The sequence below is a fragment of the Uloborus diversus genome, chromosome 3, assembly GCF_026930045.1.
Source record: "Uloborus diversus isolate 005 chromosome 3, Udiv.v.3.1, whole genome shotgun sequence".
Classification (NCBI taxonomy): Eukaryota; Metazoa; Arthropoda; class Arachnida; order Araneae; family Uloboridae; genus Uloborus; species Uloborus diversus.
This window is the reverse complement of record NC_072733.1, coordinates 207,899,022-207,917,594: the sequence shown is the minus strand read 5'-3', so window position 1 is coordinate 207,917,594 and position 18,573 is coordinate 207,899,022. Positions and strand designations below refer to the sequence as shown.

Sequence of the window (18,573 nt, the reverse complement as noted above, 5' to 3'; positions counted from 1 at the left end):
AAAATTAGGTCCGTTTACAAAATTTGGACACCTAAAAATGGACCCTTCACAAAATTCCGACCCCTAAAAACAGAACTTTCACAAAACTCCCAAACTAGCAGTCACTGAAAGTTGTTTAATCCTCCAACCATCTAGCCACTCCAAGCAGAATGAGGTGCACACATGCGCGTTAGCATCAGATTGGAGGAAGGATGATGTTTGCCTCTCGCCTCTTGACTTGCGCCGCTTGCTGATTGGAGGGATATCGAGTGTAGCAATGCTACCACGTAGAAATTGTTGGCAGATTCCTTGTTGCATGGTGTGTTTGTTTCATTGTGATTGATGTCTTAAACATCGGACTAAGATGGAAATACAGTCTTTACTTTATTAAAATCTTTTATTTCTACTCTCAAATTTATTAAAGAATGATAAATATCACTTTAAGTTGTTTTCAGCCATTTTTTCCTTTTTACTGTACAAGCATGAATACTCATGTTTCTTGGCCATTTTATAAATTTCAAACAGAAAGTGCATGCGGAGCAAGTGAAATTATATACTCTTGCTCGATTAAATCCTTTGTTCTTTCATAACAAGCTTACAGTATCATTTATTATTATTTTTATAAAGGGAAAAGAATTTAGTTTTTTTGAAAAATTTACACATGATTTGTCTAAAAACTGTACTTAATGTGCTTTTTTTTTCTCACAAAATTCCTAAAAACAGACAAGAATTCCTGGATTGACCCATGCCCTTATCCTCAAAAAATTGTCAATAACTAAGTTGTATTTCACTCTCTGATTAAATATTTCTGCAGACAAAAATACATTAAAATGAGTAAAAGTTAGTCTTTGACTAAGACTTAAAATTTGGCTAACACGTTAAAAATTTGGCTAATTTACTGGCCAACAATTCCAAATCCTTAGCGTGGTTGGTATCTGTTTTTAGCCCACTTCCCATTAAAAGTTTTCATAAAAGAAAGAAAAAAGAACCAAAATGACTCAGTCCATCTTAAAAATATCGCAAATTCGACCCCCCCTCCCCCCAATAAATATCGAAAAATTAAAAGTTGGAAAATAGGGTATTGAGATAGAGAAAATGTGTGACTGTAGGTCTATCTGCACCCCCCCCCCCAATAAATTTTGAGTATAGTCCAACCGGGAAGCTTCTTAGATACTTCAACGTTTCAGCTTTGTGTGAAATCTAGTTGCCATATTTGGTTGTTTGTGATTGATGCGAGCGAAGCCTCAGTCTCCAAAGCACACATGCACATACTTTTAAAATTAGACCTTTAAAAACTTTTTCTGGCAACTGTAGATTAGAAATGGATGCAATAGAATGTAGTAGCTAAGTTTTTGGCACTGTAAATAAAAGCTTTTTTTCCATATTATTTCGAGTAGAATTGCTTACTCTTCCACAAGTTTTGATTTAGAACAATGTATGTATCTTTGCACCCAAAGAACAAATCCGCTGAACCACGATAGATCGAGCCAAGCATTTTGGTGCAATTCGACCGGGTAGTGACGAACATCATTGCCATTAGATGCAAGGTAAGCAATATATTCGAGAACATTTTAAATAATTGTTCAGTAGAAATATAAAATGGAAGAGCTTGAAATTTCAAAAAAAGAAACAATCAAGAGCTGTTCTGAAAGGAACAGTTACTAAATATGTGAACAAATTAGATGTTGAAGTATTAGATTCTTATAATGTAGGAACATTACAAGAACATCTTGATTATTTAACTGAAATGTTGAAACAAATTAAAGAAATAGATAAAGAAGTTCAAGATATAATTAGCGATGAAAAAGAATTTGACACAGAAATTGTAGCAGCAGTTGAATATGGCCAGAAAATAGTTGTTTTGATTTTTAAAATTTCTGCTCAGTTGAAAATGAAGCAACAATTTTACTCTAATGTACAAACAATTTCGAATTCATAAGAAAACATTGAAAGTTCAAGCATTGAAAACAATGTTTATTTGAATAGAAATGTTTCTGCTGATTGTTTGAGAAATATTAAATTACCTAAATTGTCTATTAAGAAATATTTTGGTAATCCTTGTCAATGGTTGGAATTTTTTAATCAGTTTCAAAACGCTATAGATAAAAATGATAGTTTGACAAAAATTGACAAATTTTCATATTTAAAATCCTTATTAGGAGGTGCAGCATTTAACGTTGTAAATGGTTTTGCACTAACAGATGAAAATTATGAGAAAGCTTTGACATTGTTAAAACAGAGATTTGGTAGAGAACAGCTTGTTATTAACGCTCATATGTCAAAATTATTAAATTTGCATCCTGTAAAAAATTCCAACAATTCATTTGCTCTTAGAAAGTTATGTACTGTAGAAGTGCAAATCAGAAGTTTTGATTCTTTAAATGTAACTTCTGGTATGTACAGACATTTATTGCTTCCTATTCTTATTAAATTAATACCTGAAGAAATAGCTTTAGATTTCAATAGAAAACGTTTGAGTAATGTTTCGAATGGGACTGATTTTGATGTTTTAGAACTTTTAAACTTTCTGAAGGTAGAAATCAAATGTAGTTTGGGATCCGATGAGAACTTCAAGATAAAGGAATGTTCGAATTATAAGCTTTGAGCAATTGAGGTTCGACTGTAGTTTTCTTGAGAATTGAAAAACTTAAAATTCCATTTTGTACTCATTGCTTTGGATGCTAATTTGCTAAAAACTATAGTACTTCAACTAAATTAAGAGGTCATGTCTATTTTTTATTTAAAAATATTTTTATGCTACTAGTTAAAATTTAGATCTTAATGTTTGGCATAGTAGCCAGTTTTGGTCATTCTCAAGATGGAATTAGAAAAGACTCTTTTTGTGCCTAAGTTTTCAAAAATAAAATTAGAAGTTTGTAGCTATGCAAACTATTGAAAAAGAACGGAAAATGTGCCGCCCCCCCCCCCTACTTTCTCTTTCTTTTTTATGGCTAATTCGTATTTTTTTGAAAAATACAAATTTTTAACCTTAAAATTTTATCTTCAGTTTATCCTCACTGCTTTAGATTCTAATGTGCTAAAAACTGACAATTTCATCTAAATAGTAGTTTTTTGAGGATTTTATTTTTATGCAACAAATTCAAAAAACTTTTATGTTAAGTATTTTGCGTAGTCATCATGTTAGTCATTTGCATGGTGGAAGTAGACAAGTTTATTAATTGCCTAAGTTTCAAAAAACAAAATTAGATATCTCAGCACAAACTATTGAAAATTTCACAAAATGTATCATAAACCATGTTTTTCTTTTTTAATTAATTAGTTGTTTGAAAAGTAAAATTTTATCTGCGCAATTGCATTTGATCCTCTTTGCTTTGAAGCCTGTGCTATGAACTACAAAAAAAAAAAAAAAAAAAACTATTTCACCTAAAATGCAGTTACCTGCCATCAACTCATTTATTTTGAAACAATTCAAAAACATATTTTAACTTAAATTTTCCAAAATGCAGGTTTTCGAAAATAAATAGGTATTAAATAATTTTCTTTTAGAATGTGAGAGGTTCTATTATTTTTTTTTAAATTTTTTTATAAAAGTCCTTAAAACTAACCCCTTTCTTTTTGTACTTCAAAACTTGGAGATAGTGCTGGCCACTAACGTTTTTTAGTCAAGTGGCCACAGGCCACTTAGAAAATTTTAGATTCTTGACCTTTATCTTAAAAGCGCTCTTTCAACTTTGAAGACTTCAGCTGGTTTATTTTTCTTCAATGACCAAATAGTTTGAAATTAAATATATATTTTACAGGGTGTCCTTGTACCTTGAAAGTCATGGATTTCAACTATGATCGAATTTGGTAATGAAAAATCGGGATTGTCAGCAAAAAAAAAAAAAGCTCATAAGTATTATATCAGATATTTTACTGAGAGAGAAAAAGAAAAAAACGTATACATTTTAATTTTTAACTATTACAGGCAGGGTGACGACAGGAACTGTGAAAAAAGTTCCCTGACTTTTCTCTGATTAAGTTCACCAAATTTCCCTGATTTACGTTATAAGTGATTACGGTTTTCTTTCTTTGCTCTACTTGAAATCCAATGTATGTTTGTATAAAATGCAGTATTTTAAACGTTTTAAGTTGTGTAAAGTTGTTGAACTAAAGATATATTTTAAAAAGATGCTACTTTTTTAATAAAATGGTTTAAAAAAACATATCTAGTCAATTTTTTCGGGAAGAAACACCCTACGAAACAGTATGTTATATTTTTCTACATGGAAAGAATATAGAAAATTAAAAAAAAAAAAAACTTTACTTCCAGAAAACCACTTAGCATAAGAATTTTAAGAAACTATTAAAATTACTCTTAAAAACATATGTGTATTTATGATAGAAGTAAAAAGTAATTGAAATTATTTTGAACTAAGTTTTCAAACAGTATAATAATTGTTGCAAGAATAACACGTAATAGTGAAAGAATAGAAGTAATGTAGTTATTCTTATATAACTAATTGACATATTTATGCAAAGCAGATGAAACCATTTGACATCCATTCCATAAGTCTGAAGAAAAGAAAACCTTCATAATCTGCGGTGACAACAAATTGTATAACGGCAAAAAATGAAGTTTTTTTTACTGGAAGTTCAATTTTAGCAATTAAATTAAAAATGAGAATTAATAACTTTTAAGCTTTTATAGTATTCAAAAACCAAAGATTTCTTCTTGAAATTGTGATTACAGTACGCTAATTACTTCGAGACAATGGAATAAAGGCAAAGGAACTAAGGCATTAATGAAGGCTTTCTCTTTCCCTGTACGGTTGTTCATTTTACGTAGCATTGAAAGCATAAAAGGAAATTACAAGCAAGGTAAAATAAACAACCTAACAGACACAGAAGTAATCTTAGGAAGTTCATCCTGTGGTTAATAAGTAAGATTCAATACTTTGACATTGAGGAAAAAAGATGCACAAATATGCGGCAGTGTATAATCACACCTCATTAGTTTTACTTTTTCTTGAACAGATAATTAGCGGAAAATGCGTAGGCAGTTAGAGTATTTAATTTTGTAAAGAAAAAAAAAATTTTTTTCTTTATAAAATCAATTTGCCCTGATTTTTTGTTATTTTTTCAAAATTCTCTGATATTTCCCTGATTAAAAAAGTTCCCTGACTTTTTCCTGATCTCCTTGATCTGTCGACACCCTGTATTACATACATTTAAATTTTCACCTGATATAACTTTTTTTCCAGGAAAACAAAGGGAAATTCACAACAATTTCTTTTTTGCAAAAATAAAGAAAATTTGCAAAAATATTTTGGCTTTTCATAAAATGGGGCCCCAAAAAATAAAACCTGGATCGACCTCTAATTTTGCAATAATTTTAAAATAATAAATGTTTTACATAATATTGTCAATGTTCAATACTTAAATTCAAGCATTTCCAATATAAATATTTCATACTTTTTAAAAGTAGAAGAACTTGGATGTTCTTGACGATCATCCTGAAGCTTTTTCAGCTGTAGACTTCTTTCTTTCTCTGTGGAAAAAAACGAACAAACCATAATTTTTAAAAATTATCTCTTTCTATGACATTATAAGAGTTAACGTTGGTGTCATTTTCAGTCTGCTCAGTCAACTACTCCTTTAATGAACTAAACCTTTAATATTTACTATGAATACTAAATCTATAAACCTCATATGAGGTAGTGAGAAGCAAAGGAATGCAAGTGGCAAAATTAAAAATTTGGACATAACCAGTACAAATGGTAGGTAAACCCCTCCTCTGTGTTGGGGCAAGAGATAGAACTAGTAGCCCTGGTAAGTGCCCCTGTAGCAGAAACTGCGAGACGCGAGACAGGCGTCGCAGATTTTGCAGCGGTCTGCAGATAATTTTGCCAAAGAACAAAAAGAAAAAGAAAGAAAAACAACTTAGCAAAGATCGCTTGGAGATCCTCTTTTGACTGGAAAGGCGATGGATGCTTCAGCATTTCAAATAGAAACATAGTCGCCATATTTGTTCATTCACAAGATGGAAGTAGATAAGATGCTTAAGTGCCTAAGTTTTGAAAAACAAAGCAGAATTGGATGTTTTATTTACTAACTTCTTCATGAAACATGTGAATTGTTGTCTGCACAATTGGTATTTGATCCTCATTGCTTTGGAAGCTTTGCTATAAACTAAAACGTTCCTCTAAAATGCAGTTTCCTGCCAACTTCTTATTTACTAATTTATTTATTTATTCATTAAAAAAAAATCAAAAAGCTATTTTAACTTAAATTTTCCATATTTAAATAAATATGTATTGAATAATTGTTTTTCATAGTGCTCAAAGTTCTACTTATTTTTGTAAAAATAGTGAAAATTGCTCTCTTTTCCCCCTTTTTTATACTTTGAAACTCGGCGACATTGGTGGCTACTAAGTTTTTCTGGTCTAGTGACCACTGGCCAGTTGGAAAATTTCTGAGACTTGACCTTTACCAGAGACTTGCGTATTTTATGAAAACTGAAAAGAAAACTAATAATGACGCTGCAGATTATTTTCAACTGCCCAAACTAGTGTCGCAGACTGGCTAGAAAGTTTCTGCTACTGGGGTAAGTGCTGCTGTTAGAAACAAAAAATCAATGAAAGACTACCTAGGACGTAATCTTTATACGCGTTTTACACAAAGCTTGAAAATGTCCACTTACATCCCTTTGCTTCTCACTGCCTCATATGTGTATCTACTACAGGGTTCATACTCAACTTTGAAAATTAAAAGTAAGGAGTTTGTAAGGAGTTTTGCAGGAGTTCATTTTACTTTTTAAGGATTAGTTTCTGGTTTAAAGATGCAAGTTTTAAAACGCATTTCAGAAAAATTATGTACAACTCTTATACTATTTTTACTTTGTTTTCGTACTAAAAATTTAATGCATAAACATACTAAATTTATAGTAAAATATGTATTTACAGTTTCTTAGACTTGTGTCGACTCGGAAACAAATTCAAATGCGGGGAAGGGGGGTTATCCATTTAAATATATTTTATTTTGAAATTGAATAAAAAATAAGTGAAATTGATTGAAAATTAGTATTTGCTCAAAAACGAAACATGGTCTAAAAATTTCCGAGCCAAAAAAAAAAAAAAAAAAAAAAGACTTTAAAAATAAAGTATAATTGTTAAAACAAGAACTAGAATAAGTCGACTGAAAGTAGTAGAGGCCAAAATAACTTCCAACTATCAAAATACTTGAAATATTTACAAGATACAAAAGGACAAATTTCAAACACAACAATATTTGGTGAAGTTTATGTTTGATTTTGGCATATTTTAAAAACATAAGGTTACTCATATGAGATTGAAAAACAGAAAATTCAATTAAAATATTAAAGATCATTTTGAAAAAAAATGTACAAATTACATTAATCTTCAAAGTAGACCAAAATTTTGTAGACCATTTCAAATCTTTTGTGTGACTCTAAACTGATAAACATCGAAAACTGCCAAATTTTGAGAATTTTTCTTCTAAAATCTATGAAAATTATAATTTTAGGAAATAGTGATACCATTGTTTAGATATTTAGTTGCTCTTTGATCCATTGTATAAAATGTTAACTTATAAATGTTAGGTAATTAATATCTACAAATTAATATACATACATATATATATATATATATATATATATATATATATATATATATATATATATATATATATATATATATATATATATATATATATAATTTAAATTTTCAAAAAAGTCCCCCCTTTTTTTAAATAAAGAAAAAAAATCACAAACCCTGCCAACTACAGATATTATGTATGAATTAAAATACTTAAAAGAGTTGAAACAAAAATTAATTTCCGCCAGTGATTCCGTACTTAACTTTCTGACATTCAACACTCTTAAAGAGCATGAACTTTGTTAAAAACTTTTCAATTTAATGCTTTTAATAAAAAATATAAATTAAATTAATTTCTTTGCCTCTTCACAAAGCATACTAAGTGTCATTAATGCAAAAAAATCTTATTCCAATGGCGGATGCTAAGAGATTGCGATTTTCAAAGTGAATGCGTTAAAAGTAAAAAGAATGGAACATAAAAGAATTTATTTAAGTAAATTATTCCAGAGTTGCACCTTAGAGTTCTATATGCATATTATTAATAACAATCGACATAATTGAAGCAAAAATCAAACATAAAGGACACAGAATTTCGTTAGAAAATTTTAAACTTTTAAAGGAATTAAAAGAAATTTCATTTATTTGCCCCCTAAAAAAGCATAATAAGCATCAATAATCAGAAAAATTTGATTCTCAAATCGGATGCAAAGAGATTGCTTTAATCAAAATGAAAGTTTCACATCAAAAGTTCAAAAACAGCAAATAGAAGAATTTTTTAAAGCAAAAAATTTTTAGAATGGTACTTTAACGAGTCTATTATTATGTATATTATTAATAATTATCGACACAATCGTCAGAAATTTAGAGTAAGGAAAAACATTTTGGATGTGGGAAAGAAAAAAGTCTAATGGAATAAAATCGGATTTCCGGTATTAACAAACGAAAAAAGCCAGAATTCCGGTAAAATTTGGTAAAACGTATTGTATTGGTCATAGAAGAAAACCTTTAAGGCCATGAAGAATAGAAAATAAGGAATTTGTAAGGAGATAATAGCAAAATTCAGGAGTTTTAAGGGCCTTATTTTCTTTTCTTAAAAAGCAGGAGTTTATAAGAAGTTTGTAAGGATCATACGAACCCAGTACTACTTGTTTAGATATGAAACTCACCAAAAATTTTTTCTAAAAAGATAACCATGAGCGGGGCCGGATCAATGACAGAGCAGAAGTAGCAACTGCATCGTACCTCGCGCTTCAGGAGGCTCCGCATCATGTAAGGAAAAAAAAACGTTATTTCTTTCCTTTTTCGCTTTTTCTCTCTCTCTGTTTTTCAGATCCAGCTTTTCTCAGCAAAAATACACATATTTTTTAAAGATCATTATTCCTTTCAGTAGAGCACAGACTTGAAACATATAACGGATAATACCATCCTGACTATCATCATCAGTGCTGTGTGTGGCAAAAATCAGAACATGTATATTTTAAATCTGCCAAAATTATATGACCTCTATAAAAAATAGAAGGTTTTTTTTTTTGGAAAAACTCTCCTTTGTGAGTGAATGATTTTTCCAGCACTCAATTTTTTCCTGATATTTGGAAGCAATTTTTAAGGAATCAATTAACAGTTTCAGCTCATATTTTTGATTAGCACTGCAATGTACAGGTTGAATGAGTCAAAGGTTATGAATTTGTACAATACTTATTGTTATGAAGATTTAAAATTAACAAAATATAATTTAATATTTTTGAAGTAAATCTTAAACCCATTAATCAGAGCTATAAATTTCATATAGGTAGTAATTAAACGTACTGTTCAGAACTAAATAATTTAAGCATTTTATTAACTTAAACATATTTAAATATTCAACTCAGATTCAACACATTACTTCTTTAAAATTGTGGGCTTGGGCCCACAGTCTCAGTCTACCACTGTATCAAAATAAATACATTAAAGAATGAATCAGAAGTAACTAATAATTATATTGAGATGGAAGGGATAAGGAAATTGATGAAAGAAAAAAAAAAAGAAAAAAGAGAGGATGTTATTATATATGAAGGGGAAAAGGGGGAACATGTGAACAATTTTTTATTTTTCAAAAAATATTATCAAGTTCTCAATATAAAAGTGTCCCAATGATTGAATAAACTTTTCTTTGCGACATGGAATTTTTAAAAAAATTATTTTTATACTTTATGGTATTTTTAAGAAACATTTTTAGTTGTTCACATGCGAACAGCTTGAGGCACATATGAACACAGATGGGAAAAAAAAAAAAAAAAAATGCAGGAGAAGCATAACTTTTAAAGGAAAATTCTTCAATATGAAACATATCCCTAAATAACAAATACATGGAAGGGTTTGTAACCTGTACTGCACCAGTTTCAACTGATCTGTACTTGTTCCACTAAGAAAATACTTTTTTCTGATTGTATAACTTCTCACTGTCAAATTCTAAAGCCTTTTATCCTGTTCCGATCACTGAACAGACTAGAAAAAAAACTAATATGACTTTATAATACAAAGAACATTTTATTTTGTAATGGTTATTCAATATATATTTTGCTTTTAAGCTTCATACATTGTTTGATAATGTATTTTAAAATGATTTTGAACTTTAGCTTTTAATTAATTGAAAATATTTTGTGTCTTTTTATTTCTTGTAAGTACTGTAGGACACTAAATTATTGAATTAATTAAAAATTAAATTAATTAGTTTAGGATAAAAATAATAAACATAAATAAATAAATACTTAATAATATTAATAACAATTAACAATAAATTTACAAACTAACTATAGGAAAATAATAATTATAAATATTTACACATTTTTTAACTTAAAATGTCCTGCACTAATAATAATATTATGGAGAGCGGCTACGAGAACTGTTCACTTACGCTCCTAGATGTTGTGTGTTCACAAGTGCCCTATCGTCTACTTTACAGCTGAATTGCAAAAATACAATTTTTTAAGTTTAATAAAAAAATTTAAACATTGTCAGAAATTTACTTGAATGTCCATACAATGGTTTGTAATACTTAGATTCAGCATCGCAGTTAGTTTGAAAAAGTTTTCATGTGAAGAAAACAGTGAACATTTCTTTCAACACCTACTAAAACAAAGAAGTTGCCACCACATACACATAAAATGGCTCATTGCTCTAAATGTTTGTCCAAGAGGTACAACTGGTACTGTCCTTCGAAAAATTTTAAAGATTTTTTGCTTGAAGCAATCTTTGTAAAACACACCGTGTTCACATATGCCCCGTGTTCGCATGAGCTCCCTTTCCCCCAACATAAAAAGGGGGGGGGGGGAATTTATCGTATTAGCAGAAGATGTAACTCTAACTTTATTTGAAACACATATTACTGAAATATTTACTGAAATATTACATTCCTGAAACATCATCAATGAACATTATGTGAAAAGATTTTTTTTTTAAATGCCCTAAAAATGTTATTTGATCCAATAACAGGCTGCAAAGCAAAATGTTTGGTTTGGGAAAAATTATATTGGTGACAGAAGTTTAAAAAATATCAGAAGCAACTCCTTCATTGTCATAAATAAATTACACTTCAAGTTGAGCATACACTTTTACTTTCAAATAAATTTATATAATTGCGATATTTTGGTTCCAAAATGGGTAGGAAGATTTTAAGGTATCCATGCATTAATTTAATAGAAGCCTCTCACTGTTTGATACAAAACATGTAATTAACTGCCTTAAAAATACAAAGGTGCAAAATAATATACATTTTTTCTTGCTAAAAGTTAAAATGAGCAGATGTGAAAAAAAAAAAAAAAATTTTTAATTTTGAAAAATTATCAGAAATATGCAAAATAATTAATGATTCTACATTTTTTTTTGACTTGATAATATCAAATGAGTTTTAAATAGATACTTCTACAAGTTTTGAAATACTTAAAAGTAAAATATATATGTTTTCGAAAGAAACAAGAAATTACAACAAATGCTGCTAGAACAACTCAACTTCTGCTGCCTTTAAAAACATGGCAACTATTATCCTGAGAACATTGCACTTTCAGAATGATTATGCTTCTGGGCCTCTGGAATACAATTTTTTTTAGTTACTGCATGTGGTAAATGAAACTTCATTACTAGGCGTCTTTCTGCTTTTGTCCTGTGGTTTAATATGCATCTTTTTCACGTTAAGTGATTTGGTGTTAATGAGGTTCGGCTGTATTATCAAAACTAGAAATTAAATTTTAAATGTATACTGTTCATCAAACAAAAAGAAATATTTATAAAAACTAGTGGATTCCCCCCATTCCCTCTTACATTAACATCTGGAGTTAAAAAAACATCTTGATATGCATCAGTTAGGAATGCAGCGGTGTTATTAAAGCCTTAATCTTCAAAAAAGACTTTTGATGTATTCTGACAGGTATTTAGTGAAATCCAGACCTGATTAAAGCATGTACCTGGGCAAAACATTTTAGGCGCACCAAAGTAGGATACATTTCTTTCTTTCTTTCCATCTTTGGAAACAACTCAAAATATGATTTATTTATTTTTTTTTTTTTGTGAGAAGGACAACAAATTTTACCAGGATATGGATATTACTTTAGCTTGACTGGGCCCCCTGATTGTAACTAAATTTACCATCTCATTCGAAATTTGACACTCAGTCTGCTTTTCTTGCAAATAATTATCACATGGAGCAGAAGTAGCAACATTTTAGAGTTTCAGAAAGAGAAAATAAAATTCCAAGATAATGACTACAAAACTACAGATTAAATATAGTAGAAGAACATCTTTAGTCAACTAAAACCCACCTGCAATTACATAGTGGAAAATACAAATAGCATAAATAATTACATAAACTTACGATTGAGTTCTGTTAAAGGGGAAACAAAATCTTCTTCACCTTCAGAGCTAGTACTACTTATGTCTAAAACTATATCTTTGTTTGGGTTCACTTTTAAAAAGTTCCGGCACTGGTATGTAAAATGTCCAGCTAAAACAGGAAATATTTTCAAAATTTAGCATAGTTATAAAGCCATTGATTCAGAGACCTACAACAAGTCATAAAATACAATAAACTAAAAAAACTCATTATAAAAATAATTTCCAGGTTTTCCCTTTGAAGTCTTAACAGACAGGCATGTACATCAGGGTTCATACTCATTTTTAAAAGAAAAAATTAAGGACTTTTTTAAGGACTCTTTAAAAAAATTTAAGGACTCATCGGAAATTATTGGATAACTTTAGGCGCACCATTTCAAAGTTTTCTGGGGGGGGGGGGAGCAAAGTACTTGATACGTACTCTATATACACATACATGGTTCCAAAAAGGAGGAAGAAGCGCAATTGACTGGGATGTCCTATTATCAGTGAATAAAATTTTAAAATTTCATACATCACAGTGATGAGAGCAGTCAAATATCAAAAAGGAAGAAATCCAGAAAAAAAAAGAGAATTCTTAAAATCAAGAAGCAAAGGGATGAGATCAAAATAGCCCATAGAGTCCATGATCTTCCAAAATTCAAAAAAAAAAAAAAAAAAAGGCTAATTAACCAGCTTCAAAGATAATGAAAAAATGTTCCCCTATTAATTATACTTGAAATGATTGGGTAGTACTTAATACAACATATGGTACACATTGTTCTTGAAGCATAGTATTTGTTTCTCAAATTTCAGTCTTAAAGCATTATTTTTTTTAGCATGCATTATTTGAGTGAGAGGTAAACTGAAGGAAAAAACTGAAATCTGTTTTCTTCAAGTTGTTTTAAACTATGGTTTTGTTATTATTGCTTTTCATTTGCTATTGTTACTAAAATTTCATTTTGTCCAAATTTGCTATATTGCACACTTTCTCGCAAGTTTGTTTATTCCTATATAAATTTAAATTTTGAAAGAGAGGCAGCTATTTCTTAATATGGAGTTCTTGAATAAAAGAGTAGATGGAGCCAGAGTTCAATTTTGGCTGCATCACTCAATAATATCAATTTTATATATTTCTTACAGAAAAATATCTTTTTTTAACTAAAAACTTTTGGGTTTAAGGATAAGGTTTGTTTGTAAAGTAAAAATTTACAGCAGAGTACAAAATCTAAGTTTTCTTTATGTGGTAGAACATATTTTTCACAGCGAGAATTGAAAATAAATAATTGGTTATCCTTTTATTTTCTTTGCATTGGAACTCAAAATTTCGTTTTAAACACTTCATAATACTATTTCAGGATCTAAAGAACTTAAAGTTGCTTCATTTATTAAAATTTCAAAAAACTTTTTAGGCTCTGAAGCCTAAACCATTAGAGATTCACCATAATATTTGAATGCTTTCTTAAATACATAAAAAGTAACCATGTCAAATTTCAATACAATCTGGGGTTGTGGGATTTGGGCCATATTTTTTTTATTAGATTTTTGCACTTTTTCTAAAATGAATTTAAGAAATAAAAATATTATTGAAATAATGAATAAAATAAGCAAATACAAAGTAGCATATGGTGAAAAAACCTTCCAACATTAAAAATGATTGAAATATTTGCAAGATGCAAAAAGATTGAAATCTCAAAGAAGGCATGCAATTTTCGGCGAAACACGTGTTTGACAAAATTGGCAAGATTCCCAAACATACGTTTTCGGCAGATATCGTGGAGGATGAAGAATAGAGGGAGGAAAATAGAAAAATTATGAGAACGGGGGTCAAACTTAATATATTTTTTAAAAAATTAAGGAAACTTTTAGAAAATTAAGGACTTTTTAAGGACCTTAATTTTGCTTGATGAAATTAAGGGTTTCTTAAGAGTTTTTTAAGGAAGTACGAACCCTGTACATAAATTATATAGTTGCCTCAAATATGTGGTTGGAAGTAGTAACGCTTATTCTAGTAGTTTGTAGTGCAGCATTAGTGGTGAGTAGAGCAATAAAAAAGATAATAATTTGTAGCAATTTCTAGAAACTACTTTTTAATTTAAAAAAAAAAAAGAAACAAGAATCAAAAGAATCTGACAGGTGCAAATCTTAAGTGAGTTCATCAGTGGACGCAATAAAATATAAAGCTCATAAAAATGCAAACTGACCTTAGGTATATCATTTTGATGCCATTAGTTTGTTTGGCATTGCAATTTTCATGTTTTGCCAATATTCGCAATGAATAAAGCTTAGCTTAGAAAAAAAAAAGCTATAATTGCCAATTTAGTGACATGTTTGTATTTTCTGGCAGCTTCGACTGCTTCATGGACAAACGTTTTAGATTTCAATGTGTTCCAATAGTCACCAAATATGGAAGCTAGTGTAAACATTATAGAAGAGAGGATATGGACTGCCCTAGCAGGTTGACAATAAATATTACAATTATAGAAAAGCATAAAAACAGAATTTTTTCCCATAGCATGCAAACTTTGCTCTATAAGCTAAAAGCTTTTGGTATAAATATTGACCACATATTTCTTAAAATTGCACATTGAAGTAAGTTAAGCATTCTTAGTTGTGTTTTATCAATGATAGATTAGTGTTTTAAAATATTGTTACAAAACTCATCATATTGTTAGTCTCATGCTAGTATTTATGAGGAGGGGGAGCATGGTTGCCCAATCGGGTTAGAAGTAAATTTTACTTCTTGATTTAAAGCCAATTTACTCAGTTTTTTTTTTTTTTTTTGAGCAATCTCAAAAAACAGCTTATTATCCTTACTAGACCAAATTTCATGTTGCTCTGATTTTTCGCATTACCATATCTCAAGCAGACTTACCATTAAAGAAAGGAGAGGGGTGGAAAATTTGTTTTTTTTTTTTTCAGGAAAAAACACCTATATAGATAAACTTAAACAGCAAAACTTCATATAAATGCAAAACTTCCAGATTGTATTAATTAGTTAAAAAATCACCAGTCATGGTATGATGGGTGTAACTTTCTTGGTCATTTGCATTCCATTTATAGAAACAAGGAACCCAACGAGTAGGGTCCTATCGCTATTCGTGATTGCGAAAATACTTAAATTGAAGACGTCAAAATTCATATGGATGCTGGATGTTTTTTTTTAATTCCAAGGAAAAATACTACAGTCAAACCCCATTATCACAACACTTTTGGGACTGTCAACAAAGTGTCGTCACAGCCGGAGCAACGTCATAACTGGAATAGTTAAAAAATTCATAATTAAACATTAGTTAACAATAAATAAGATTTAATGAAGAAATTAATAGTGTTTTTAACTAGATTTAACTAATGTAAATTTGAATTATTGGTGAAAATAACAAAAATTATTTTTAAAAAACTTCACTATTATTTTTTTTTTCAATTCTACAATTCTTTCCAATAAGGGTGAACTAAACTTTGAAATAACATTTTTTACCTCCTCCTTTCCACGATATTATCAGCAAGAAAAAACAGTTTAAGACTCTTCACAATTGGATTAGATTTTGACAGCTAAGCCCCACCTTTGGAAGGTGAAAAAACCTTTCTAATTCTTTTATTCACTTTAGAGTTGTGTGTCCCTTTTCAGTCTAATGAGGAGCCCTTATCTCTTTTTCTCTCATGAGAGAAGCTTGAAGTGACCACCTACAGCTTAAGGTAGCTATAGCCTTTCTCTTCTTCTGTTTATGTCGTCCAATATTACAATCCACCTGCTTTGAATTCCTTTCTATTGTCCCTCTAGTCAAAGTCTGAAACCTGTACCTTTCAGAAGTTATCTACTAGGCCGTAGACCCCAGCTATTCTTGAGGTGGATAGGTTGCCTGGTTAATGCCTGGTTTAGTCTCTTGTCAGAGTCCAAAGTTGCTACAACAAACATTTCCAGATGTTTTCATAATTTTACAGAAAATTTTTCAATTGCAAAGAAATATTTGATCTAGTTTGCACAACTCAATGTGCCTTCGCAACTGGAGTTGCACCAAAAAACTGTTGTAAAATCTGAAGCCCCTTAACATTAAAATTATATGGCGCAAGTTCGGGAATTTGAAAAACTTAATCTGGGTATTGCGATAACGAGGTTTGACTGTATTTTACTTACTTTCTAAATACTATTAAAAAATAAATCATTGTCATTCAAGTATGAATAAACCAGTCATTGTCATTATTGAAATCTACATACAGGGTTTTCAGCGAAGGACTCCCTGATTTCAAAATTAAGTAACTCAAACACAAAGGATGATTTTTGAATGAAATTGACGAGTAAGTTTATTGAGAAAGCCATAAAAATCCTGTAGAGAAATTTGGAAATTAATACTTAAAAGTGCCAACAGGTGCCACTGTACACTGTAATTGCAATAGGAGTCCCTAGAAATAGTGCTGCAAAGGTTGCACGATAATTTCTAGCGTTGAAATGCAAAACTAGGTTTAAACATGTATACCATTAAAGAAAGAATGTTATCGGTACTCAGTGGCGTAGCTAGACCCGACTTTCGGGGGGGGGGGGGGGGGTTATATATATATATATATATATATATATATATATATATATATATATATATATATATATATATATATATATGTATATATATATATATATATATAAATATATATATATATATATATATATATATATATATATATATATATGTATAATCGCTTGGAATTTTTTCCTTTTCTTCCTTTTTTTTTCTTTCTCTTCTCTCTTCTTTTTTTTTTTTGAGACTAACTTTTCGGGGGGGGGGGGTTGTCCCCAAACCCCCCCCCTTAGCTACGCCCCTGTCGGTACTGGAATTTCACAGCTTAGGCTACAGTCCTACAGTAACAAAGCGAAGCTTCCAAAGACAGGTTAAAGTCCCTAGAGGCCCTGACCCGAAAACTATCCGGATGCTCTTCGCCAAAGGATAGGTAACATGGCCGATGAGCTGGTGGGTAATGTCAGACCCAAGCAAACAGTAATTACACCTGCAGCGCCACTTGTTGGCACTTTTTGGTACTCATTTCCAAAAATTCCGTACATGATTTTTATGGCTTTCACAATAAACATACCATTGGCTTCATTCCGAAATCATCCTTTGTTTTCGAAATATTGAATTTTGAAATCAGAGAGTGCTTCCCTGGACACAGTGTAATTCCGTCATAAAAAGTTTTGGAAAAAAATTGCAGAAATTTGATAAAAATTGCTAGTTTTGTGATGATTCATAAGTTTCAGGAAAATCAGATTGGTAGAATCATATAAAACTAAACTTAACAAAACTAAAAGCTGACAAATTTTTGTAAAAATTACAAAAAATCGAACAAAAATGAGCAGGTAGGAACGAAAAAACCACTGATATTGCTCAAAAAAGAAAAAGGGGGAAAACTGCTGAACAAAAGAGGTCCTAAAACTGATAACCGAGAAATACCGCTCAAAAGATATCTCCATTTAGAAAGATTTCCTCTCAACACTACTAGCTGTTTCCTTTCAGTCAGCCAATTCCCTAACCCAAAGTAAAAGTTTCCCTCCTATTCAAATTGGCAGCTTGCACAGGTATCAAAAATAAAATGGCCTTGCCCCCTCAATTTTCAGAGTGAAAAATTAATGATAGATTGAAAAATGATTTTTATAAGCACCTTATAAAAAATCATTTTTCAATCTAGGTGGATTGATATATTTCATGAAGAGAAAAAGTAAAAATTCCAAACAAAAGGACTTTTCTCATTTTATTTCACAAAAATGGAGCTTCGAATTGGAAGGGGAAAGTCTACAGTGGCCATTTCTCCTGATTTTTGAGATCATACTCCACATTGTTTGGAGGTCATAGAATCAGTAATGTTAAGCCTTTAATATAACCCAATTTTACAAAAAAAAAAAAAAAACACCAGCTTGAAGGGCCATGCCCCCTAATCCCACACACTTCTTTTGACCCCCCACTTTTTTGGTGCATCAGCCGCCTAAGATTCCTACATCAGCTTGTTTGCTGAGAAGAGCAACGTAACGTGCTTCATCGATAGTTTTTGGAAAATCAATATAAACAACATCTACACACTTTTTGTTATTTAAAGCCATAGGTAACTGTGTTGTAGTTTATAAAAAGGACACAACTTTTCACTAAAAAAAAAACAGCCTGTAGTGCAATCAGTTGTTATGTTAAAAGACCAATACAAACAATTTTGATACAAT

The 18,573-nt window shown here is 30.2% G+C and overlaps 1 protein-coding gene across 5 annotated transcripts in view; it reads right to left on the bottom strand.

Annotated features, from left to right (window-relative positions):
• The window catches only part of LOC129218539 (protein SREK1IP1-like), a 145,741-nt gene that overhangs the window by 4,680 nt on the left and 122,488 nt on the right, over window positions 1-18,573 (bottom strand). For all 5 annotated transcript variants that reach the window (XM_054852835.1, XM_054852834.1, XM_054852833.1 and 2 more), the window contains 2 exons: window positions 12,382-12,510; window positions 5,395-5,470 (listed from right to left, as the gene is read on the bottom strand). In XM_054852835.1, coding sequence (XP_054708810.1) covers window positions 5,395-5,470; window positions 12,382-12,510 — 205 coding nt within the window. The remainder of the gene's footprint in view (window positions 1-5,394; window positions 5,471-12,381; window positions 12,511-18,573) is intronic.